The following is a 25,953-nucleotide window of genomic DNA, read 5'->3' on the forward strand; positions in this document are numbered from 1 at the left end:
CTCTCTATTCCTTGAGACACAACAATATTGAAATTAGGCCAACTAATAACCCTACAATGGATCTAAGCGTTCAAGAGAAAGGTAGAGCCACACATCTCTCACTTTTGATCAAAAGCTACAAATGATTAAGCTCAGTGAGGAAGGCATGTTGAAAGCTGAGACAGGCCGGAAGCAAGGCCTCTTGTGCCAGTTAGCCAAGTTGCGAAAGCAAAGAAAAAGTTCTTGAAGGAAATTAGAAGTGTTACTCCAGTGAACATACGAGTAAGAAAATAAAACAGCCTTACTGCTAATATGGAGAAGGTTTCAGTGGTCTAGATAGAAGATCAAACCAACCACAACATTCCCTTAAGTCAAAGCCTAATCCAGAGCAAACCCTAACTTTCTTCAATTCTGTGAAGGCTGAGAGAAGTAAGGAAGCTGTAGAAGTCTGAAGCTAGCAAAGGTTGGTTCATGAGGTTTAAGGAAAGAAATCATCTCTGTAATATAAAAAGTGCAAGATAAAATAGCAAGTTCTGATACAGAAGCTGCAGCAAGTTATCCAGAAGCTAAGATAATAGAGGTAGCTATACTAAACAACAGATTTTCAATGTAGATGAAGTATCCTGATCTTCAAAGAAGATGCCATCCAAGACTTTCATAACTGGAGAGGGCAGTCAATGTCTCATTTTAAAGCTTCAAAAGATAAGGCTGACTCTCTTGTTAGGGACTAATGCTGCTGCTGACCTTAAGTTGAAGCCAGTGCTCATTTACCATCCTGAAAAATCCTAGAGCCCTTAAGAATTATGCTAAATCTACTCTGCCTGTGCTCTATAAATGGAACAGCAAAGCCTGGATGGCAGCACATCTGTTTATAATATGATTTTCTGAATATTTTAAGCCTGCTGTTGAGATCTACTGCTCAGAAAAAAAAGGATTCCTTTCAAAATAGTACTACTCATTGAAAATGCACCTGCTCACCCATGAGCTCTGATGGAGATGTACAAGATTCATGTTATTTTCATACCTGCCGGTACAACATCCATTCTGCAGCCCATGGGTTGGATTAATTTCAACTTTTAAGTCTTATCATTTAAGAAATACATTTCATAAGGCTACAGCTGCCACAGATAGTGATTCCTCTGATGGATCAGGGCAAAGTTAACTGAAAACTTTCTGGAAACAATTCATCATTCCAGATGACACTAAGAACACTTGTGATTCATGGGAAGAAGTCAAAATACCAATATTAACAGCAGTTCAGAAGAAGTCATTCCAACCCTCATGGATGACTTTGAGGGGTTTAAGAACTTCAGGAGGAAGTAATTGCAGATGGGGTGGAAATAGCAAGAGAACTAGAATTAGAAGTGGCATCTGAGGGGGGAAGGTATAGCTCAAGTGGTAGACATGCTTAGCATGCACGAGGTCCTGGGTTCAATCCCCAGTACCTCCTCCAAATATAAACAAAGAAACCCACTTACTTCTCCCTTATAAAACAAGGTAGGGTGGGGGAAGCAAAAAAAAAAAAAAAAAAAAAAGTGGAGCCTGAAAATGTAACTGAATTGCTACAATCTCATGGTAAAATATTTGTTTTGTTTTGTTTTGTTTTAATTGGGGAGGGATAATTAGATTTATATTGGGATTTGAACCAAGGACCTCATGCCTGCTAAGCACACACTCTACCCTATCCTTCTCATGGTAAAAACTGATGAGTTGCTTCATATGGATGAGCAAAGAAAGTGATTTCTTGAGATGGAATCAACTCTTGGTGAAGATGCTATGAAGGTTGCTGAAATGACAACAAAGGACTTAGAATACTACATAAACTTAGTTGATAAAGCAGCACCAGGGTTTGAGAGAACTGACTCCAGCTCTGAAAGAAGTTCTGTGGGTAAAATGCTATCAAATAGCACCGCATGCTACAGACAAATCACTAGTGAAGAGTCAATTGATGTGGCAAACTTCACTGCTGTCTTATTTTAAGAAACGGTCACAGCCACCCCAACTTTTAGCAGCCACCACCCTGATCAGTCAGTCAGCAGCCATCAACATCAAGGCAAGACTCTCCACTGGCAACAAAGATTACAACTCACTGAAGGCTTGGATGATGGTTAGCATTTCTAAGCAATAAAAAAAGTTTTTTTTTTCTGTGTGACCCAAAGGGAAGCCTCAGCGGGGTGCCCAGGAAACACCCTAGGGCCCCTGACCTCTCCACAGGGTTCAGAAGAAGCTTAGCCCCTGCAGTCTCCCTGTCAGCCCAGACCCCCAAGACCCTGAGACCGGCCTTGTGTATACCAGGGGCTCAGCCTGGCCCTGGGCTTGTGGGGTGACAGGTACAGACTCATGGGCTGCCCCTGAGCTGGGTTTAGAGGAATCAACAGGAAGGAGGCTGGAAAAGAAGTGGAACTGGGCATGCCAGGCAGAGGGAGCAGCAGGGGCAAAGGCAGGGGTCAGAAGGAGAAGGGTGCACTGCCAGCCCACTAATGAAGCACAGTTGGCAGGAGCCTCATGGCAGGCCAGGCTGTGCAGAGCTGTGGTGAGGAGATGGGCTTCCTCCTGGAGGCACTGGAAAGCCACAGCAGAGTCTGAGCGGGGGAGGGACGGGTCTGTTTTGAGCTTTAGGGAGACACCTCTGGGACTGAAGAGGATAGGAGTGGGGCTGGGAGACCAGGGGTGGTAAGGGGACCTGGCTAGGAGGAAAGGCCTTCTCAAGGTCACACGCTCAAACTATTATCACCCAGACCCTCACCCTTGGGGTAAAGTATTTTTTAATTAATTGGTTTTTTAGACCTAATGCTATTGCACATGTAACCACAGTTAATGTAAACATAACTTTCATACGCACTGGGAAACCAAAAAATCTGGGTGGCTCACTTTATTGTGATTTTCACTTTACTGTAGTAGTCAGGAAATGAACCCACAATATCTGAGGTATGCCTGTCAATATATTTATTATATATAGTATATATTATATGTATAGTATATGCTATATGCAAATATGATATACAAATATATATGCATTTGTATAAAGCAATAAAAGTATAGAGCAGTGTTAAGTCTCAAAAACTGTTTCTTTTTAAATAAAGCCCCCTTCAGCTGCTATGAAGGGATTGGGTAAGAGTTATCCCCCTTTTCTTCAGAATCATATTTACCAACTGTAAATATAATCTTGAAAAGCAATATATATCTTGTTTTCCATTGTACTGATTTTACTAGCTAGACAATTTGGCAAATAATAAAAGCACAAGGATTTTAGACACTTTTTTAACCTACCTTAATCGAAGGCTTGACTTAGCCATTTCATGATGTTCAATTTCTGCCTTTTTCATATAAAATATTTTTTTAATAGAATTTGCATCCTGTTAAGATAAAATTACTTGGCTTAGAAAATGTATAGGAAAAAAAGACAGTTTAAAATGCCCTCAATCATGAACAGAACATTTTCCATGGTACTTCTTCCATCTGGAATAGCCTTTCATTTAATATTTACAAACCTGCATCCTCTAACCCTTCCACAAGCTTCTAAAATATCTCCATAATTAAATACAAGTTAAAAAGCCTCCTAGCTCTTTCACAATTAGTCAAGTAACAAAGATCTAATGCTGAACAGGGAAAAACAGGGGTGAAAACATAATGAACTTTACCTGTGAACACAGATCTAAAAACTGAAACAAAGATACACTCCTAAGATTAAAGACTAGGCACACAAATTTAGGATGAATATACTTGTTTAAATGAACAGCATGCTAATATATCAAATTCAGAGTTTCCCTTCTCTCTAAAATTTAGTTGAAGAAAAATTATCAGACCAAAAAGTAAAATTCTTAACTGTATCAACAAAGAATTGGTACTATACTATTAAAAATCCTATCAAAGAGTATGCAAACAAGGATTTCACATCTGATTTTCACTCAGTTACTTAAAAGATGCAAGACAAAAGTTAAAATTAACTACCAAAAGCAACTGTAATAGAGTGAGCCTTCTGAAAATCGAAATAATTTAACTTCCAAAAGATTTTCTAAGCATCCTTTGCTAAATTCCCAATGATATATTATTAATTCAAAAAATTGCTACAAGCAACTGTTCATTACAGTTCATTTTGTAAAAGGACTACAAAGCTTCTAAGAGAATTGCAAAGCAATGAAACAGTCATTTTACACTGTGTATTATACTACACAGACTGATTTTTTTATTAATGAGGTTTAAATACAGGGACTAAATCAAAATTACAAAGTGGATCAAGAACAAACCTTACCTGGCACAAAGACAGACATAGATGAACAGATTAGAACTGAGAATCCAGAAATAAACCCATCTATCTATAGTCAACTGACTCTGAATAGGGTTGACCAGACAATTCAATGGGGAAAGAACAGGCTTTTCAATATAAGGCACTAGGACAAATGAATATCCTATGGAAAAGATGAATGTGGATTCTTACTTCACACCTACATCATATATAAGAAAATTAATTCAAAACAGATCAAAGATCTAAATGTAAGAGCTAAAATCATAAAATTCTTAGATGAAAACTCAGGTGTAAATCTTTGCGGATTAGGCAATGATTTCACTAATATGATACGAAAAGCATAAGCAAAGAAAAAACAGATTAATGAGACTTATCAAAATTTAAAACTTTATTAAAATTAAAACTTTTGTGTGTTAAAGGATACTATCATGAAAATGAAAAAAATCTACAGAATGGGAGAAAATATTTGTAAATCATACGTCCAGTCTAACGTCCGGATGATATAAAGAATTCAAACAATTTAACAATAAAAATAGGTAACCCAATTTAAAAATGGGCTAAAGATCTGAATTCTTTTTTCCAAAGAAAATATATGAACAGCCAATATGCACATGAAAAAATGTTCAACATTACTAATCATTAGGGAAATGCTAATCAAAACCACAATAGATACTACTTCACACTCACTAGAATGGCTATAATAAAAACAAAAATAAGAATGGAAAACAAGTGTTGGTGAGGATGTGGAGAAATTATACTTGCACATTGCTAGTGGGAATACTGGTGTAGTGGCTTTGGAAAACAATTTGCTGCTTTCTCAAAAAAATTAAATATACAGTTACCAGTGGTCCAGCAATTTCATTCTTAGGTAGGCATTCAAGAAAAATGAAAATATATGTCTACCTAAAAACTTATACATGAATGTTCATAGCAGCATTATTTATAATAGCCCAAAAGTGAAAACAACTCAGTATCTAGCAACTGATAACTGGGTATAAGACACATGGTACATACATGTAACTGAACGCTACTTGGGAATAAAAAGAATGATATGCTGATACGTGCTACAACATGAATATCTTGAAAATATTACGCTACGTGAAAGAAGCTAGTCACAATGGACCACAAACTGTAAGATTACACTTACACGAAATGCAGAGATAGGTAAATTCTCAGAGACAGAAAGTAGATTGGTGGTTGCCTAGGGTGGAGGAGGTTGGGAGGAAATGGAGAGTGACTACTAATTCACTGTAGTGATGGCTGCACAACTCTTGTGAATTTACTAAAAGCCATTAAATTATATACTTTGGGTGAAATGTATGATATGTGAATTTTAACTCAATCAAGTTAAAATAAAAATATTGGCTCTAAATCAAGGTATCTACTCTTATCAATAAAAACAACAACAAAAAACTAACCTTGAATACTTGAGAACCAGGCTCATTGTAAGTTTTGGCATTTTTTGCTAGGAGATCTATATCTTTGGCCATTGCATGAATACTCTTGTAGCTTCCATTCTATAGTAAATAACAAAATACATCAATTCCTTTTACAGAGTTAATGAATATGACCTTAAAAAAAAAAAACTTCTCATATTCATGTCACCATACTCTAAGACTTTATTGGGAAGTACACATGTGAACAATATACACCATCTGCTCTTTTATAAACTATTACTATTGTCCATTTACAAAAAAGTTTTTGAGATAGGTAACAAAATCAGAGCTACATTATTCTCATAAAAACAACTTACACTTTAAAAAATCAAATAAGGTAAAAGTTGTTTTATTTAGCAAATATATAGTGGCTACTCTGTGCTAACCATTGTTCTAAGTGTTTCATGAATATTAATTCATTAAATCGCACAGACTTTGGAGCCAGAATGTCTGGATTCAAATCCTAACTATTCTCATTAGTTGATGACTCAGGCAAGTGATTTACCATCTCTGTGCTTCAGTATTCTCATCTGTAAAATGGGAACAATAACAGTAACTATCTCATGGAGGTGTTGTAAGAATTACTTAGCTAATATATACAGAGCACTTAGAACAGAGCAGGTACCTAGAAACCCAAGGTGAGTTTTAGTTGCTGCTATTGCTGCCAAAGATACAGGGAGGGGAGCACTCAAAGAGAACGAAGTCTTTATTTTCACTGACCTTACACTCTTTATGTCTGTTGTAGGTAACTTTTACTCTGAGATATCCTAAAACTATTTGGAAGCAGATAAAAATTAATAAGAAAGTTTTTATTGCCAATGTACCTTTCAAAATCAGAAATGTGCATGATCAATGCTCTTTAATTTCTGTCCTAAGATCAAATTACTATGCCAATAAAAATGTGCTTTCCTTCCTACAAAACAATGCAAAAGGGATTCTATGCTGCTTCCTCCTATGCTATACTCAGTAACACTTCTTATAGGCTTACATCTTATTGCTAAAAACCCCTTACAGAAATATCTGCTTCTCTGTTTTCTAAAAGCCCCTATAAAAGACCATGAGCCAATCTGCCCTAAACCACATATATTAACATATGGTCACCTTCATACCTGTATCCTCTGGGCAATGGTCTTGAGATCTATAGGCTCCTTAATTATTGCATAATAGTCTGGATATTGCTGGAAGACAAAATCCAGGCACACTTAGTAAGTGAAGGTATCCAGCTAATGAGAAAACAAGGAAGCACACTGTCAATCTATTACTCAATCGAGTAGCTTTGTGAGACTCAAGGCTAAAGATACAGCTGTATAGCATACTGTCTGTTGTATCTGAAGCAGAAAGCATTTGATGTTTACAAGCTTCATGAGATACCCACAGCATGTTGTAGGACTTAGTGTTTGGTAATTATCCTTATATAACTCACATACCACAATTTAATGTTTTTAAATTTTCAAAATTCACAGATCACACAATTTTAAATTTAAGGTCCCAAACTATCTACGCCTGGAAATGAAGAAGAATGTTTCTGAAGGATCTGTTATAAGCTCTTTTAATTCAGCAATTTAAATAACACAACTGTATCATATTTCATATAAAGTACTAAGGATCTACAAGAAGTCAGATTGTAAGATTTACTAGCTTCATGTTTAACTTAATCCTTGTACTTATTTCAGTCAAAATAATTCTTTTCAAAATAAAACACAGTTTCAACGAAGCTATGTTAAAGAGAAAAAGCAAAATTATAAACAATTTTTGATTTCTTATCAAATATTAGCTCATCACAAGGAAAAAAAAAACATTTAACTTGTTAGAAAAATATCCTTAAAGGGTTTTACAAAGCTTGGAGTGCATTCACTGCCCTGAATCTTTCCTACAGGTTTTGTTCCTTGGAGAAAATAACTGAAGTCAACCAAAACCAAACGCTGGTCTCTTCAAGTGGGAGAAGTGTCAGAGGAAGTCAGACTGTGCTATCTAGGCTCCTTCTACCTGTTCATATCCCTGGAGCCCAAACAACAACAAGAAGTCAGAGCTTTCCCTCAACTATTGGGTTGAAGGGATGATCTCAGTAATGCTTCATCTCTTCTGATCCTTCAGCTTGCCCCTCTCTGTTTTCTTAAGCCTACTCCTTTCTGTACTTAGAACAAACCCCTTCTCTGCCCCTTCTCTTCAAAAATTCTATTTCTGAGAAATAGTTTAGAAGACAAAATATGGCAGGGCCACCCAGGCTAGGGTACAGCGTAATCCAAGCTGCTAATCCATGTATTCCCAAACTACCTCTCCCACCTAGCCAGTCTCACTTAGGGAGGACTTATAAAGGAAAGGTAAAACCTGCCCTCCCCTCCAGGTCTCAGTCCCTGATGTCTTTCAAACTGTCACATGCCAAAGGACCAATGGGAACCTGATTTCCTGCTGCATGGTGTCCCTGAAAACGCTTGCAGAATGGGGGAACTAGGTGGTAATGTTTTATTCCTCCAAATTACCCTTGGTGGCTTGACCACTACTGACCATGCAGAGCAAAAACAGATCTTGAGTAAAGATTGTACTCTTTTCTTATTTCTTTATTGTGGTAAAGATATATAATATTTACCATTTGAAGTGTTCATTTCAGTGGAAATAAACACATTCACATTGTTGTGCAACCATCACCATCATCCATCTCCAGAACTTTTCATCATCCCAAACTGAAACTCCGTACCTATTAAACAGTAACTCTCCACCTTTCCCTCCTGCCATCCCCTGAAAAACCACAATTTTACTGTCTCTCTATGAATTTGACTACTCTAAGTACATCCTAAAAGAGGAATCATACAATATTTGTTCTTCTGTGACTGGCTTATTTATTTACCATAATGTGTTCAGGGTTCATTCTTAATGTAGCATGAGTCACAATTTCATTCTTTTTAAAGGCTGAGTAATACTCCATTGTGTATATACCACATTTTATTTATCCATTCACATATCAAGAGACACTTGGGTTGCTTCCATGTTTCAGCTACTGTGAATAATATTGCTATAAACATGGTTGTACAAATCTCTCTCTGATCTTGCTTTCACTTCTTTTGGGTATATACCCAAAGGAGAATCGCTGGATCATATGGTAATTCTGTGTTTAATTTCTGAAGAACTGTCTTACTAATCATTAGATTTTTCTAATCAGATCCACACTTAGGACAGACAGCAGTGGTCAGATATGCTTTATTTCTAATGTCATAATTGTCCTATAACTAGTCATGCTATAGCACTCGTGACTGATGGGGAAAGCTGAGTGCCACTCATCAGGCAACAAGCACTTCTTGCAAACTTCTAACATGCTGGGTTCCAACTATATAGCAGGGACATGCAAGTCATATATGTCATAGTCCTTTTCCTTAAGAAATTCAGTCCTTGTCTTTAACAGGAAGATACAAAAAAAAATGATCACAATGGAGTTAAGCGCTATAATAGAGTACTTCTAAAAGTATATCCTTGTCTAGAAATACAAGAACACTGAGGCTATGGAAATTTTTGTAGTTCCAAAGGTTAAAGTGGAATGTTCGCTATGTTAATTGCTTCTCGGGTGTGAAGTCACAAGGGGCCCTAACACTCTTAAAGGGTTTCATGGGACTAGAAAACCTCTTCCTCTTTGGTGTAAAAGAGTACTTATCAGGTCTCTCTCTCTTCTCCATCACCAGAAGATCAAGAGAACTAAGAGAAGAACTCATTTATCTTTTTCCCACTCTGTCTCCTGAGCAAAGAGAATGTTTCTTCTCTTTTATAAATAAAAGGTTTAGTTTAGGGGCTTATTTTATCATTTTAGAATTACCAACCTTCGTAAACAGCGCAAATATTCAACAACAAATGAATGGCTAAACAAAATGTGGTAAAGTACATGTGGTCTATACATACAATGGAATATTGTTGTGGTCTATACATACAATGGATTCAGCCTTGAAAGGAAGGAAATCTTGACACATGCTATAATACAGATGACCCATGAATACATTACACTAAGTGAAATAAGCCAGAAACAAAACAACAAATACCGTATGACTCTTCTTACACGAGGTACTCAGAGTAGTCAAATTCATAGAGAGAAGAACAGAATAGCAGTTTCCAGGGACTGGCAAGAGGGAAGAGTGGGGAGTTATTGCTTACTGGGTGGGAAGACGAAAAAGTTCTAGAGATGGATGGTGTTGACAGGCGAATATTAATATCCTTAATGCCACTGAACTGTACACTTTAAATGGTTAAAAGGTAAATCTTACGTTATTGTGTATTTTATGACAATAAAAACAAAAAGCAACAAAAAGAATTACCAATGAATGAAAAACACAATTTAAATAAAAAACCCATAACCTTCCGGTGAAATAAAATCCTATGTGCCTGTGCTTGCTCCTAAGGCCATGAGGAGGCTATTTGTCTACCTCCAATGCCTTCTATTAACCCTATTTTATTTACTAAGAACTAATAAAATTTTTGAAGTACTTAAAACAACAACAAAAACACTTTAATCCACCTGTCTTTAACTGCATCACTTACCACTTTAGAAGGCAGTTTCTGAAAAAGTTCACTAATGAGACGTCCTGATGGATTTGTGGCTACAACTATGGCTTCCAGAAGCTGCTCCAGGATCTCCTTCAAGTAACCTGGAGAAGACTGGAAGGAGGGGGTTATGAGGAAGGAGAGGAAGGGGAGAAATAAGTACTCTGTGAGAGAAATCCAGAAATAAATGCGGATATTAAATAGCTTCCAAAATTTAAAGCTAATTCAAAAGAGCAACATCTAATAGTACTTACTTAAGGACAGGTTTCAAGAATACCACAGAAATGCTCCAATGCTGGACATGGGGGTTATACTCCCAGAATGGCATAGGTGAAACTAATGAGGCGCCTTAAATTATTTCAGTAACTAAATCCTTTGAATCAGGTCCTTTTACTGAACGTTATTTCAGAGTAAACATTGTAACACAGAAGTTCAAGTGCCGTATGTGTGAAATGTATGTGTGAAATGACAGAAATGTGTACCTTGTAAGGGTCAAGAGCAACTGAGACAGAGAAAACATGCCCCATCATACCTGGCCATTTCTATAGCTGCTGTCCATATCTACCAAAGTCTTGGTATTCTAACAGAACAGCTACATACTTCTGGAGCTATATACTTTTAACCATGGGGTGCTCTGCCAGATCTAACAACAGAATTCAAGTTATATCAAAATTGAATGGAAATTAAGCCAATTAATACACATCATTTCTGCTCTCCAAACTGGCTGGCTTACTCCTACCTTAGTCACTGTTTCAACATTGGAAAGTATATGCCCCAAAGAGTACTTGGCCAGGGAGGGTCTGAGTCTGAAGCCAGTTTCTACAGTCAGAAAGAGGATGTCTCAGTCTAGGTTTACATTAGATGGTACTTCAAGTTCAAACTATGTTTTGTACATATAAAGGTTAATGGTTATTTCCGGTTTAAATTATAAAAGCACTAGTATTTTTGTCTTAACCCAACAGAAGGGCTTTTTATTTAGTACAGTCTTGATTTTGAAGTTCAACATTAACTCCACAGAGAGAACACTAACATCTCTTGGGCCTCCTAGTACAGTGCCTGGCAATAACAGACATGCAATAAATACTTAACATATAGGACATTAAATTAGCTAAGATTCCCCAAACACATAAGCTTAGAGAATCAACATAACACTGAAAGCAGACTAAAATACCCAAGTTTAAGTCATTTACTTCCTGTTTAAAACATGGCACCACAGAATTAGCTTCAAAGAGGAGAGTTACCTCCTATAGCCAAGATTCCTCTTCTCCCAAACCAACCAGGTACTCTGGGAACATGTTGCAAGTGGCAAAGGGAGCAGAGTGAATGAATGCTTTCACATAACTTATTCCCACAATTGAGAAAATTTACAAGGAAATCGTTCTTAATTTTAAAATAAGCAGCCTGAAAATCCCTTCTGCCTTCACAAGAAACTTAGGGCTAGAAAGAAGCTTGGGAAGTATAACTATAAATGGGTAAGATCTTTTCGATTTCTTACCAAAGAAACACAGTCAACTCCTAAACATAGTCATTTTCATTTTCTGGCTAGAACCCTGAAGACCTATAAGGCTGAGCCCTCTACAGGCAATGTTCTCCCCAGAAGAGCCTAGTTTAAGTTGTTGTTCCTATATTAATATCAGTAAAATTCCAGGGAATCAGTAGTTAATTGCCTTCTATTTAATTCCAATCATTTAATTCTATAAAAAAACTGACAAAGTGCCTAGGAATTAGAATTTGAGACTCCAAGAAACTATGTTTTTGAGAAATTCATCCACCACTGCTTCTTTCTGTGTTGGAAGTTTCAGCAAAACGTCTGTATAGGTAACTTGGGCAAGAAAGGAGACAACTCTGCTTTGGTGTCTTACTATTTAGCTGCAGCAGAGTGATGCAATTCCTTTTACTATTCTTTTCCCCCCTTTTAAACATGTGTGCTCATTCAGTAAGTGTTTATCAGTACCTGCATGCCAGAGTCTAGATCAGAATAGGTGACCAAGGTGATATCTTTCGTAGAGCTATCGTTCTACTTGAGGAAGACAGGAAATGAACATGTAAGCGAATACTAAATGCATTATTTCATGTATAGTGATAAAAACTGAAGACCAGAGAAGAAACTGAAGACCAGAGAAGAGAGTGACATGATAATGGGAAAGGAGGAACACAGAGCAAATAATTTGATAGAGTGGTTAGGAAAGGCCTCTCCCAGTTATTTCAATTGATGTTAGAATAATGAAAAAGGACCAAAAGAAGCATGTTCTAAGAAGAGCAACTTCAAAATTCCAGAGGCAGGAAGACACTTGCCATGTTCTAGGAACAGTAATCAGCCTAACCTACAAAAATACTCCTGAAGTGATGCCAGATCTTCTCCAAGCTTCAATCACAACACTGCCTAGCTACCCTTACATAATATCTCAATTTAGCAATATTGGCCCAGTCCTTGATAATATGAAGATTCTCTTTAAAATTGAGCAGGAAATAATGCATTAATGTAAGAGCAATTAATGAAAGCAACCATGCATGGTACATGCTGTCCAGGATGTTGATGTCCTAGGATCCCTTCTAACTGCATTGGGGCTTTCTGGCTGCATGTCATTTTATGCTCACAGTTTCCAACACAAATACATAGGAAGTGCAGCTGCCCACGATGGCCCAGTGAAATCCTAGACAGGGGTCTATCCACCTCCCAATAGCCTATCTAGCACCCATTCCAGTGGCACACTCACTCCTTCAGTCACTGTGCCCTGATTGTCTTGCCCGTCTTCATCATCATCTTCGTCATCTGCTTCTCCTTTCTGAACAAACTCATTTCTCGTTCGAAGGTACAAATCCCAGAGTTTGCAAGCAGCTTTATATTCAGGAGAATCTGGCTGTACATTAACAAAGAGAAGAGAAAAAAAAATCACTTTAGAATTTTATTGTATTTCAACTATTACACTGAAGTATCCTGTTCCAGCAGAGACTAGTATTCAAAGACCTAACTTTGAAAACTCTATTACAAACTTAAAAATCCTTATGATTTGAAGATACGCAGGCCTCAATTACTCTTCTGAAGAACTAAGTGTATATTTTAAATGCATTGTGAAATCAAGTTTTATTATTTACTTATGCCCTATCTCATTATAGAAAGACTTGAGGCAGAAGAGAAATGATTTGCTAAATTAAGACTAATTATTCCTAGCACATTAAGAAAGACAATTTAAAGGGTAAGATCCAATTTAAGGGATACAAATCTAAAGGACAGAAGCTCATGGTGGGTGGGTATAGCTCAAGTGGTACAGCACATACTTAGCATACACAAGGATCCTGGGTTCAATCCCCAGTACCTCCTCTAAACATAAATAAATAAATAAACCTAATTACCTACCCCTCCCCCCAAATAAATAAATAAATGATAGAAGCTCATGATTATTCTGATATCACTTCTATTTTTAAACTATTTAATACGTTATTTGAATATTTTCTTTTCCTGAAGTTTAGTGAGGATAAACTAACCGAAAATTTCCAGTAAGAACAACACTGGCTATGACACTAAAAAAATGAACACTTTATAAGGAGTAAGCAGTGTTCATAAAAGCAAGAATAGAGTAAACGCGGGAACTCAGATGAGCAAGCGGAACACTGAAGCCAATGTTCATCTTGAGGGCATCTATAAGACAAGATAAACCTAAGCTATAGTTTTCAAGGTTCCTTGAGGCTTCAAGGACAGGAGATAAAGGGCATGGCTGCAGTAAGTGGGAATTCAAAACAATTCAGTTTCTATGCTGCCAGGCAACAAGGAAGATTATCCACCTCAGCCTCTACCCAGCTCAACCATGGCACTGTGTGGAGAGGGGAGGCATTAAGTGAATGTCCTCTGAGAACTCTTCATCACAAGCTAGATCTAGCAAAGAGACGCCAGGTGCCTGGGATAAGCAATAAATCTTCTCTAGATGAACCCAACTTCAATCTAAGTCTCAAAGAATCTCTACAGATAAAGTTCCAAGAAATATAAGCTCATGGTCAAAAATCATGAAACAAATAAGAATAAAAGAATCACAAGAGAAAGCTAGCAAAAATGACATGCAAATACTTCAGATATTGAGTTATCTGACACAGAGTAAAAATTAAGTATGCTGAACATGTCTAAAGAAACAGTAAGATTGGGGGAGGGTAGAGCTCAGTGGCAGAGCTCATGCCTAGCATGCATGAGGTCCTGGGTTCAATCTCCAGTACCTCCATTAAAAAACAAAAACAACTGAAAAAAAAGAAATAAACAATAGGATTGATGATACAAGCAAAATGTGGAAAACCCTAAAAAAGAAACTACTTCCAAGTTACAAAAAACATAAATATTAAAATGTAAAAACTCAACAGATTGGTTTAAGAGCAGAGTTCAAAGAAAAATGAACTAAAGAAATTATCTAAAATGAAACACAGACACAAAAAAGAGGACAATGAAAGGTTAAGAGACATGGAAACCTAAGAGAGTTCTAATAGAACATCCAATTAGTTCTATAAAGAGAAGTAAGAAATTAGGGCAGGGGCAGTATACAAAGACATAATGCCTGAAAACGTTCCAGAGCTGATGAAAAACACCAACCTAAAGGTTTAAAAATATATACAACTCCCAAATTCTATAAGAAGAAGATATTCCTATATAGACATTTCACAGTGAAACTGCAGCATATAAAAGACAAAAAGAAAACACTAAAGACAGCTTTAAAGAAAAGACAGATAACCTTTAAAGGAACTACAGTTATACTGACAGATGATTTCTCAACAGCAGAATGAAACAACAGCAATAAAAGAATAAAAGTATAAAGGAGTAATGCACTTCTGAGTAAAAATACTAACCATATAAAACAATAATACTGTTTTATGGGATTAAAAATTTGCCACAATAATACTTTTACAAAACATCAGTAGCATAACTAAAAAGACAGATCAGAGTTAAATTATTCTAAGATCTTTGTATTGTTTTGAAGGAGGTTTAAGATACTAATCAACTTCTTACTTTGATAAATTAATTATGCATATTAAAACTTCTTGGATAAGAACTAATAATCAATAGATCACATAACTTCCAAATTATAGAGGGAATAAATTAAAAATGAAATAAAACCAAAAGAAGGCAAAGAGAAAACAAAATAAATTACAAAATGAGATAAACAGAAAATAGAAATTTAAACAATAATACACCCAAATGGTAATTACTGAAACTGTAAAGAGATGAAATGCTCTAGTTAAAAGGTAAAGATGATCAACTGGATTAATAGAAATTCATTTATATTTGGTTGACAAGAGACACATTAGCAGTAAAAAAGATATGAAAAGGTTGGAAGTAAAAGAATGGAAAAAAATAGGTAAACACAAAAGTAAAGATGATAAAACTCTACATGTATTAATATCAGATAAGAAAGACTTCAAACAAAAAGACACTAACAATAAAAAAAGCTACTACAAATTGCTCTAAAAGAATAAAGTCTATTTTAAAAAAAGCTACTACATAACACAAACAACATTCAATTTACTAAACAATATAACAGTTTTAAACTTGTATGTTTCTATTTGCATAGTTTCAAAAACCAAGAAAAAATCACTAGAGCTAAATAGGAGAAACAGACAAATCTATCATCAGAGTTAGAGATTTTAAAACATATTTTGGTAAGTAGACAGTGCATGCAGGTAAATTAGTCAGGATATAAAAGATTTTAGAACATAATTAACAAGCCAGGTCTAATGGACATATGCAGAGTATTATACTCAGTGAAAAGCACTCTTGTTATATTCACAAGATTTAGAGCAGCATTCTTCATGACAGTTACAAGCAGAAATAACCCAAATGTCCATCAACTAGGAAACAGATAAACAAAATGTGGTATATCCATATAATGGAGTATTATTCAGTCATAAAAAGGAATGAAGTACTAATACATGTTACAACATGGATGAACCTTAAGATATTATGCTCAATGAAAGAAGCTAGTCATCAAAGGCCAAATAGTGTATGATTCCACTTACATGCAATGTCCTGAACAGGTAAATTCATACAAAAAGAGAGTAGATCAGTGGTTACCAGAGGCTAGGAGACGGAGAAATGAAGCATGCCTGTTGACGGGTATGGATTTTGTTTTGGGGTAATGAAAGAATTCTGGAGTTCAATAGTGGTGATAGTTGCATAACTTTCTGAATATATTAAACACCCCTAAGTTCTACACTTTTAATGAGTATGTGAGTTATATCTCAATGAAAGAAAAAAATATATACACATAGTATTAATAAATCAGGATTGGGGGTGGGGTTTAGCTCAGTGGTAGAGTGCATGCTCAGCATGCACAAGGTCCTGGGTTCAATCCCCAGTACCTCCATTAAAAAAAAAAAAAAGAATAAATCTAACAACATACTTTACAGAATCTTGACAAAAAAATAAAAAGCTTTGTTAAAATACATTTTAAAAGACAAATTAATGAAGATATACCAAATTCATAGATTGAAATAATCAACATCACAATTCTGTCAATTCTCCAAAATATGATATAGTCAGTGCAGTTCCAATAAAAATTCAAATTTTTTTGTGCTTGTTGACTTAACACACTAATATTTAAATGTATAAGAAAAGACCAAGAATGTATAAGGAGAGGACCAAGAATAATCAGGCACTTTCCTTAACAGATCAAGAATATTTACAAAGCCATAGCAATTAAAGTAGAAGTAGAATAGCCCAGTTTTAGATAAACTGGCCAGAAGAAAAGGAACAGAATGAAAGACCAGAAAGAGAACCATGAGCACATAGAAACAAACGATGCCAACACTAACACCACAGACAAATGTGAGGAGGATGGTCATTTCAAAGCACTGCGGAAATGACCTCACAGAAGATACAATAATCAATCCCAGTTGCATTAAAAGCTTATATATATAAGACAAAACTATTAAACACTTAGAAAAAATAAGAGAAGAATATCTTTATAATTTGGGGGCAGGAGAGATTTCTGAAACAAGACACAAAGGAGGATAAACCACAAAGTTAAAGACTGATAAATCTGACCATATTAAAATAAAAAAAAAACTTCTGTTCATCAAGACACCATAAAGAGTCAAAACATAGCCACACAGTGGGAGAAGATATTTGCAACACACATAACCAAAGAAGGATTAGTATCTAGAAGAAAAAAATCTCTAAAAATAAATATGAAAATAAAAAAAACCCAAGAGACATGGGCAAAAGGTTTGGGCAGACACTGAAGAAATAAGAATGGTTCATAATCTTACCAATCTTCAGTTTCTTTACTAATAAAAGAAACGCAAACTCAAACTCCAAATGAGAAACCACTACTTCCCTACCAGACTGATAAATTTTAAAAAGCCATACAATTAACATATTGGGTACCTTCTAAATTTGATGCTTTCTTACCTTATAATAGGCTTTTGCATTGTTAAAAAGCAGCTGGAAGTCAGCAGTCAGCAGATTAACATCATCATACTCTTCCATTTTTAGCTTCTGTTGGATTTTCATCAAGTCAATGGGCTGAGAAACCACTTCATAATAGTCTGGTTGATTTCTGTTCCAATTTAATGGTTTTTAAAAGGTATTAATTGAAAGCCTGTAAAAAGTTATGTCTCAAAACTATCTGTAGTAATGTCCAATATTCCAAATGACAGAACATACTAGACCTGCTCTCATTATTAGAAATGAAAGGGGATAACAAAAGCAAGATGTATATGCATGCCCTTTTCAAAACACATATTAGTGATATAAAACCTAAATTAAGATCTGTGGTCTTTTATATGCTAAATATTTAAGATTTAGGGCACCAGTACCAAAATCATGTCAATGGCATCTTCTGCAAATGAAAATGACTTACCTTTCATGGTATTCAATAGTGGTTGAAAACAGATTATGTTTCAAAGCTCTTTATAAACTTAAAAATAAACTGTCTTTTCTTCAGTTAGTGATCACACAACTTTTTCTGACAAGTACTATCAACTGCCTAGTATATATGCTACTTTAATATCAAGTACTAAAATAACAAAGGAGAAAGATGAGGCCCTTGGCACAAGTCTACCAAAGATAAAAAGGCATAAGATATAAACAAACATGACAAACCTATTAAAAAAAAAAAGCAAGGAATGATAAACTCAAAGTTCAGAACAGTAGTTATCTCCTGGAGGGAAGGGATTGTGAAGGACACACAGGACACTTCAAAGGTAGTTATAATAATTTCTTAAGTTGGGTTTTGGGTTCATGGATGTTTATTATTATTCTTTACGACTTTTTCAAATGGAGTTCAATGAGACAAGTAAACTTTCTGAACAATTACCTAAGTGACATTTTTCTTAATTCTCCCTTAGGGATAGATAAACCTCAGACTAGATGAGTCAGAGGATAAGTTATCACACATAATGAATGTCATGGGAGGGGTTGGTATAATTCAGTGGCAGATCACATGCTTAGCACGCAGGAGGTTCTGGGTTCAATCCCCAGTACCTGCATTTAAAAAAAAATTGAAAAAAGGAAAAAAGGAATGTCATGGTCATTGAGGCTTTAATCTCTTTTGGGACACTGGCTGACCTGTGATAGCCATGTAGGTATGATATATTTAATTTTTTAAAACTTTTTACTTTGACATAAAAATTGCAAGAATAGAACAAAGACTATTTATTCTGAACCATTTGAGATTGAGCTGCTGACAGGATGTCCTATTACCCCAGAAGAGTTTAGTGTTTTCCTACAAAAAAATACCACAGTTTAATCACCAAATCAGAAAATTAACTCTGATGCAGTCCCACCATCTAATCCTCAGACCCCATTTATATTTTGCCAACAGTTCCACAACTGTCCTTTATAGCAAAAGGATCAAGTTGAGAATCACATTACATTTAGTTATATTTCTTTAGGTTCCTTCAAGCTGAAATAATTCCTCAGTCTTTCCTTGACTTTCGTGATCTTAATACTTTTGAAAATTAATGCCAGTTGTTTTGCAGAGTGTCCCTCAACCTGGGGTTGTCTGTTTTCCTGATGAATAAATTCAGGTTAAACTTATTTGGCAGGACTATGACAGAAATGATGCTATATTCATCTCACTGAGCCCTATCAGGTGGCACATGATTTCAACTTGTCCCATTACTTAGATGAGGTTGGTTTTGGTCACTTGATTATGGTCAGCCAAGCTTCTCAACTAACCAAGTTACTCTTTTTCTCCTTGAACTTTACGGAAAGGTACCTCCAGACTATGTAAAATCCCATTCCTCATCAGCTTATTCACTTATTTATATCAATGTGGATTTCTGGATTCCTATTTTACTCAGTGGGTTAAAAACCATTATTATAATTATTTTGATGCTCAAACTGCTCCAGGTTTGGCCAGTAGAGGGCAACCTTTTGAGATGGCTTCTATTTTCTAAGATCTTTTGACATGTTCCAATCACCCTTTGAGCACATGCTTATTTTCTGGCAACATGAAGTGTTATAGACTCATCGTGTACTTTCCCTGCCCTTGAAATCAGCTATCTCCCCAAAGAACTCTGGTTCCTTTTAATGACAAATAATATTTAAAAACCAAGACTGAGGTGCTAGCAGCTGTGTTTATTTCTACTGGGGTGCTGCTGCTCCTAGCTGTCTCAGTGGACAGAGCTATGGAAGAGACATATGCTCCCATTTATATCTACGTTTATTTCTGTATCTACATATATTGGAAACGATGAGTTCATACCAATACTTCCAATTCTAACTTAGCACCTCAGGGTTCACTCTAGTTTCCTTGCCCTATTTGTACTCCTTTCCTGCAATAATGAGAAGCCTGAGCCCCCTTATTCACAATGTATTTACTTAAATGACTGTCCTGAGGGTAAGCAATCTCCTCTTGCTGCTGTTCTACCCCACAATGGTCCCCTCATCTCACTCAGGCTATGACCTTGCCATCCCCTCCCCCACAGCCTCAGGCTAGGCCCCACCCCAAACGGATGCCCTCCTTCCCTCTCCTATGACAGACCACTGCCACCACCACTCCCCCAACATGAACACCCTCCCTCCCCCACTTAGGCCTCAATACCTTGTGCCAGGAAGTCCTTCTCTATAAACCCCCTCTTTACCATGTCCAGACTCTGACACTCTGTGCTGACACTACTACTGTCCACAATGCCTATGCCTCTCACAACCCTGCCCTTCCCCACTGCTAATCTCCTTTGCAGCTGTCTACCTAGCTCAGCCTCAGCTAATGGCTTTGGATTGAATTCTCCAGGAAGGGAAAGCAAGAGGAAGAACAAACTGAGTTTTTAAAACACTTACCAACTGTTTACAATTTTAGTGAACTATAAAATTAAGTATGAGGGCATAAAAAGAGTACTCAATCCACTGTCCAGAGAAAGTGTAAGAACATAAAGGTCTCATTGAGTAACAACAAAGGACCATCCAGGCCTAATATGAATGTCGTCGTGGCACCAACGGGCTCTCTCACAGTGAGCATTAGGGCTTTGTTAACTTGGTATCCAAGATGGCTCTCTCCACCTGGGCCTGATGGGCCATACTGCTCCTTGCTGAGGCTGGACCTCAGCAGTCTCTCAAGCTTGGGGGGTTATCTGCAGACAATTGAGAACCCAATGAGGACACATATCTAGAAAGGACACTATCTCCCAGAAACTCTGCTAGAGGGCTCCTCACAAATGTTTTCAGAATTACCATACAGACAGAAGGGATCAGGATCCCAACATTTCCCTCTATATAAGATGGTCGAAATAAGTACCCACATCCTTTGAAAATGAAATAGCTCTATTAATTTTTTCCACTTAAATTAACATAGAAAAAAACATAAAAATGTAAAAATTGTTCCTATTCATCTAGAGTTAAAAGCACTGTAAGTATTCTTCCAGACTTCTGTGCATACATATACACATACAGGACTGTGCAGTACACATCTTAACAGCTTCTCTCTTTCAACAATAGGTGAGGGCACCCTGCCATCATATGGCCACAGAATAGTCAAAGCACAACTAAGAGTTTTAACAAGAAAAGTGAGAAACACTTTGCCTGATGTGCAGAGCCTGCTGGTTACCCTCAAATCTATTTTCCCTCCTTCCCAAGATGATAGCATTCTAGCTGCTGCCTGGGTACTAAAGACCAAATTTTCCAGCCTTGTTGCAGCTAAGTTCTAGCCAATGCAAGAGCTGAAGTGTACCATGTCCAAGTCATTTTTCCTGTGGGCTGGATGATAGTTGTGGTGGTGAGCCATCTCAGACCATGCAGACAAGGGCGATACCCAAAGCACAGCAGAAAAGAGACAACATCTCGGCCCTGAAGACCTCACAGAGTAGGACTCTGACATGAGAGAAAGCAACTGCTCCTGTTTCAGCCGTTGTTAATCTGAATGTCCTAGTACAAGCAGCCTAATATACTAATGAAAACAAATCTCAAAAAGAGATTCACAATTGTGTAGCTCTGAGCAACACTACTTCCCACAAACTCTTGAGAAAACATGCATCCCATGAGGAGGGGCAGAGATGCACTCATGCACAGCAATGGGGGGAAGGCAACAGTGCCCATACGGTACTGCGTCATGGAGACTAGAAAACCGAGCTCCAGCACCCAAGGCCCACACCCTCCAGCCCTCAGCACTAGCCTGCTGGTGGAAAGCAGGAGCAGAGGGGCAGTCCTTTTCCATGAGGTGTTTGTGTACTCTAATATGATGTTGCTCCTTACACAACGTACTGGTTAAGAGCACAGGCTACACAATCAGAAAGACTGAGTCTGAATTCTGGTTACCCTTTAGTAGTTCTAAGAACTTGTACAAGTTCTCATCTATGAACTGTGATAACAATACTGCGCAGGTTTAAACCACATAAGGCCTGGAAAGTGCCTGGTACTGGGTCTAGCATGTAGTAAGCAACAAATATGAGCTTCTACTAACTTATGTTAATTAAATGACAACTCTTAAGAGACTGTTACTGATAAACCTAGTGAAATGAGACAGTTACCTCATTTAAAACAAATAAAAACCTTCTTTTTTGGCATACTAATTTACAGAGCTCTAATTCTGGACGATGACATTGCATCCTTGCAATGGTGGCTCTGCTCTCTGAGGTAAGACGTTTGCCTTCAACTCAACGTATAACTTGTTGGCTACCCACTGTGGCATCAACCTTCATGAATGGATCTAAATCTTTAGTTAATTCATTGTATTAGTTTCCTACAGCTGCTATAACAAATTATCACAAACTTAATGGCTTAAAACAACAGAAATTTGTTATCTTACGGAAGTCCAAAATGGGTCTCACTAAGCTAAAAGGCAAGGTGTTCACATTCTTTCTGGAGGTTCTAGAGAAGAATTCACTTCCCTGCCTTGTTCAGCTTCTAGAGGCCACATGCATTCCTTTGCCTGGAGCCCTGTTCTTCCATCTTTAAAGCCAGGACTACAACATCTTCAAATCTCTCTGACCGGACTCTTCTGCTTCACTCTTCCCTGTCTAAAGACCCCTGTGATTACACTGGGACCACCTGGATAATCCAGGATAATTTCTTCAATTGAAAATCAGCTGACTAATAAACTTAATTTCTCTATGTCATGTAATTCTAGATATTCATGGATTCCAGGGATTAGAACATGAACCTATTTGGGGGCCATTATTCTATCTACCACATTCATGTATGTTTTCAGAACAAAACCTTCAATTGCCAGAGTTTGAAAAGAATAGTGACATTATTCTGACAGCAAGTGCGGAAAGAAGCCCTAGTCAGGGGTAACATAGCCTTCACAGGGCAGTGAGTGCAAGGTGCATACTGGGACCAGTAATTTGTTTTGCTTCATTGGATCACAGAAGTCAAGCCCAAAAGTTAGGGGGGAAAGAGCAAAAGCAAGGTGAAAATAATAATTGTGGCCTTTCTGCATATTTTGAAAAACTGCTCCTTTTTAACTATGATAAATTCAACTTCACTGCTACCCTAAAGGCTTTTAAATAATTTTAAAAAGTATGTTCCACTCTCAAGGAACTAGAGAAAGAAAAACAAACTAAATCCAAAGCTAGCAGAAGGAAATGATATATAAAGCAGAGTTAAATAAAATAGAGAACAGAAAAATAGGGGGGAAAAAAACCAATAAAGCTAGGAGTTTTTTTTTTGTTTGTTTAAAGATCAACAAAATTGACAAACCCCTAGTTAATTAATTAAGGAAAAAAGGACTCATAAAGTCAGAAATGAAAGCAAGGACATTACAACCAATGCCACATAAATAAAAAGAACTGAAAGAGATTACTATAAAAACTGTATGCCAATAAATTGGCTACCATAGAAGAAATGGATACTTCCTAGAAATATACAATCTACAAAGACGGAACAGAAAGAAACAGAAAAGTCGAATAGATATGCAACTAGCATGGAGATTGAATCAGCAATCAAAAAATCTCCTGGAATAGAAAAGCCTTGGACCTACTGGCTTTACTGTTGAATTCACCAAACATTTAAAGAACTCACATAATTCTTTTCAAACTTTTCCAAAAAATTGGAAGAGGGAACCATGAAGCTAGCAATGCTAAGAAAGCTACAGACCAATAACCCTTACAAATGCTGATACAAAAATCCTCAACAAAGTGAATTCAGCAGCGTATTAAAAGGATTACACACTATGACCAAGTGGGATTTATTTCTCAAATGCAAGGATGGTTCAATTTATGAAAACTGGTAACAGTAATGAATCACATTAATAAAATGAAGGAAAATAACCACATGATCATCTCAACTAATGCATAAAAAGCATCTGACAAAATTCAACACCCTTTCAGGGTAAAAACTCTCAACAAATTAGGTATAAATGAAAACTATCTCAACAAAATAAAGGCCTTATATGAAAAGTCTACAGCTAATATCATACTAAAAATGGTGAAAGACAAAGATGTCTGCTCTCACCAATTCTTTTCAACATAGTACAGAGGTCCTAGCCAGACCAATTAGGCAACGAAAAGAAATAAAAGAAAGAATTTCATCTAAATTGGAAAAGAAGAGGTAAAATCATCTCTGTTCACAGATATAAGAACTTACACAGAATACTCTAAACACTTCACACACAAAAACTTGTAGAATAAGCAAATTCAGCAAAATTGCAAGATACAAAATCAACATACACAAAAATCAGTTGCATTTCTATACACTAACAGCGAACAATCTAAGAAAATTAAAGAATAAATCCAATCAATGAAGTGAAAGACTTAAACACTGAAAACAATGTATTTCTGTAGAAAATGAAAGAATAAACAATTAAGTGGAAATACACCCCATGTTTATGGATTAGAAAACTTAATATTGTTAAGACACCAATACTACCCAAAACAATCCACAGAGTCAATGCAAAAACGTATCAAAATTCCAATAGCATTTTTTGCAGAAACAAAAAAAACCCATCCTGAAGAAGAACAACGTTGGAAGATCACTTTAGTCAGGGTTCTCCAGAGAAACAGACCAATAGGATATATATAGAGAGAGAGAAAAACAGAAGGAAAGAAATTATTACGGGAATTGGCGATTATGGAGGCTGAGAAGTCCCAGGATCTGCCAGTTGGAGACCAGGAAAGCCAGTGGTATAATTCAGTTTGAAAGCCCAAGAGCCAAGAGCTCCAAGCACAGGAGAAGATGGATGTCTCAGCTCAAAAAGAGAACACAAATTCACTTGTTCTATTTAAGCCCTCAGGGAACTGGATGATATCCAACTTCACTGGTGAAGGTCCTCTTCTTTACTCAATCTATCTATTCAGTTGCTAATCTCTTCGAGACATCCTCACAGACATGTTTTACAAGCTATCTGGACATCCCTTAACCTAGTCAAATTGACACATAAAATTAACCATCATGGAGAACTCATGCTTTTTTATTTCAATACTACAAAACTTCAAGTGTAGTGAGGATGTGGAGAAACTGGAACTCCTAGACACTGTTGGTGGGAATACAGAAAACAATACGGTGATTCCTCAAAATATTAAAAATAAAATTACTGTAAGATCCAACAATCCACTTCTCGGTAAACATCCAAAAGAACTGAAAGCAGCATCTCGAAGAGGTATTTGCATTTGCACACTCATGTTCACTGCAGCATAATTCACAATAGCCAAAAGGTGGAAGCAAGTATTTATCAATGGATGAATAGATAAACAAAACGTGGTATACTCATACAATGGAATATTGTTCAGTCTTAAAAAGGAGGGAAATTCTGTCACATGTGGTACAACATGGATAAATCTTGAGGACATTATGTTAGGTGAAAGAAGTCTGTCAAAAAAGATAAATACTGTATGATCCCACTTATATGAGATACCTAAGTAGTCCAATTCACAGAAACAGAAAGTGCACTGGTGACTGCTAGGGGCTGAAGGTGGGGAAGGAGGAAATGGGGAGTTATTTAATGGGCACAGAGTTTCAATTTTGCAATATGAAAATGTTCTGGAGGTCTGCTGTGTAACAATATTTAACACTTATTGAACTGTACACTTGAAAATGGTTAAGACTAAATTTTATGTTGTATGATTTTGACAGTGAAAAATTTTTTAATTAAAAAAAATTTTTTAAATATGTTTCACTACATCTTGACAACTGAAACTAAAATACGGACCCCAGTATCATTTAAGCCATTCCTTCCAAAGGAAACTCAATTACCATTTTCGACATGGACCCAGGATCAAACCCCTTCCACTTACCTTCGCTTTGGGGCCCTAATGAAGAGCTCACAGAGGAGCCTGCCCTGCTCATCCTTATAGTCTCGGATGGTGTTGTAGAGTTCATGGCACACAGCAATCTACACATATGAAAAAGACAAAAATCAC

The 25,953-nt window shown here is 36.6% G+C and overlaps 1 protein-coding gene across 33 annotated transcripts in view; it reads right to left on the reverse strand.

The window, feature by feature from the left end:
* PBRM1 (polybromo 1) overlaps window positions 1-25,953 on the reverse strand; it is a 102,238-nt gene that overhangs the window by 70,387 nt on the left and 5,898 nt on the right. For all 33 annotated transcript variants that reach the window (XR_012060660.1, XR_012060659.1, XM_072941443.1 and 30 more), the window contains exons 3-9: window positions 25,828-25,925; window positions 17,570-17,717; window positions 12,900-13,043; window positions 10,180-10,296; window positions 6,771-6,839; window positions 5,644-5,742; window positions 3,250-3,335 (exon numbers count right to left, since the gene is read on the reverse strand). Coding sequence is in view for 31 of the 33 variants with exons in the window: in XM_072941443.1 (XP_072797544.1) it covers window positions 3,250-3,335; window positions 5,644-5,742; window positions 6,771-6,839; window positions 10,180-10,296; window positions 12,900-13,043; window positions 17,570-17,717; window positions 25,828-25,925 (761 nt within the window). In the remaining 2 variants the exon portion in view is untranslated. The remainder of the gene's footprint in view (window positions 1-3,249; window positions 3,336-5,643; window positions 5,743-6,770; window positions 6,840-10,179; window positions 10,297-12,899; window positions 13,044-17,569; window positions 17,718-25,827; window positions 25,926-25,953) is intronic.

The sequence above is a fragment of the Vicugna pacos genome, chromosome 17 (genome assembly GCF_048564905.1).
Source record: "Vicugna pacos chromosome 17, VicPac4, whole genome shotgun sequence".
Taxonomy (NCBI): domain Eukaryota; kingdom Metazoa; phylum Chordata; class Mammalia; order Artiodactyla; family Camelidae; genus Vicugna; species Vicugna pacos.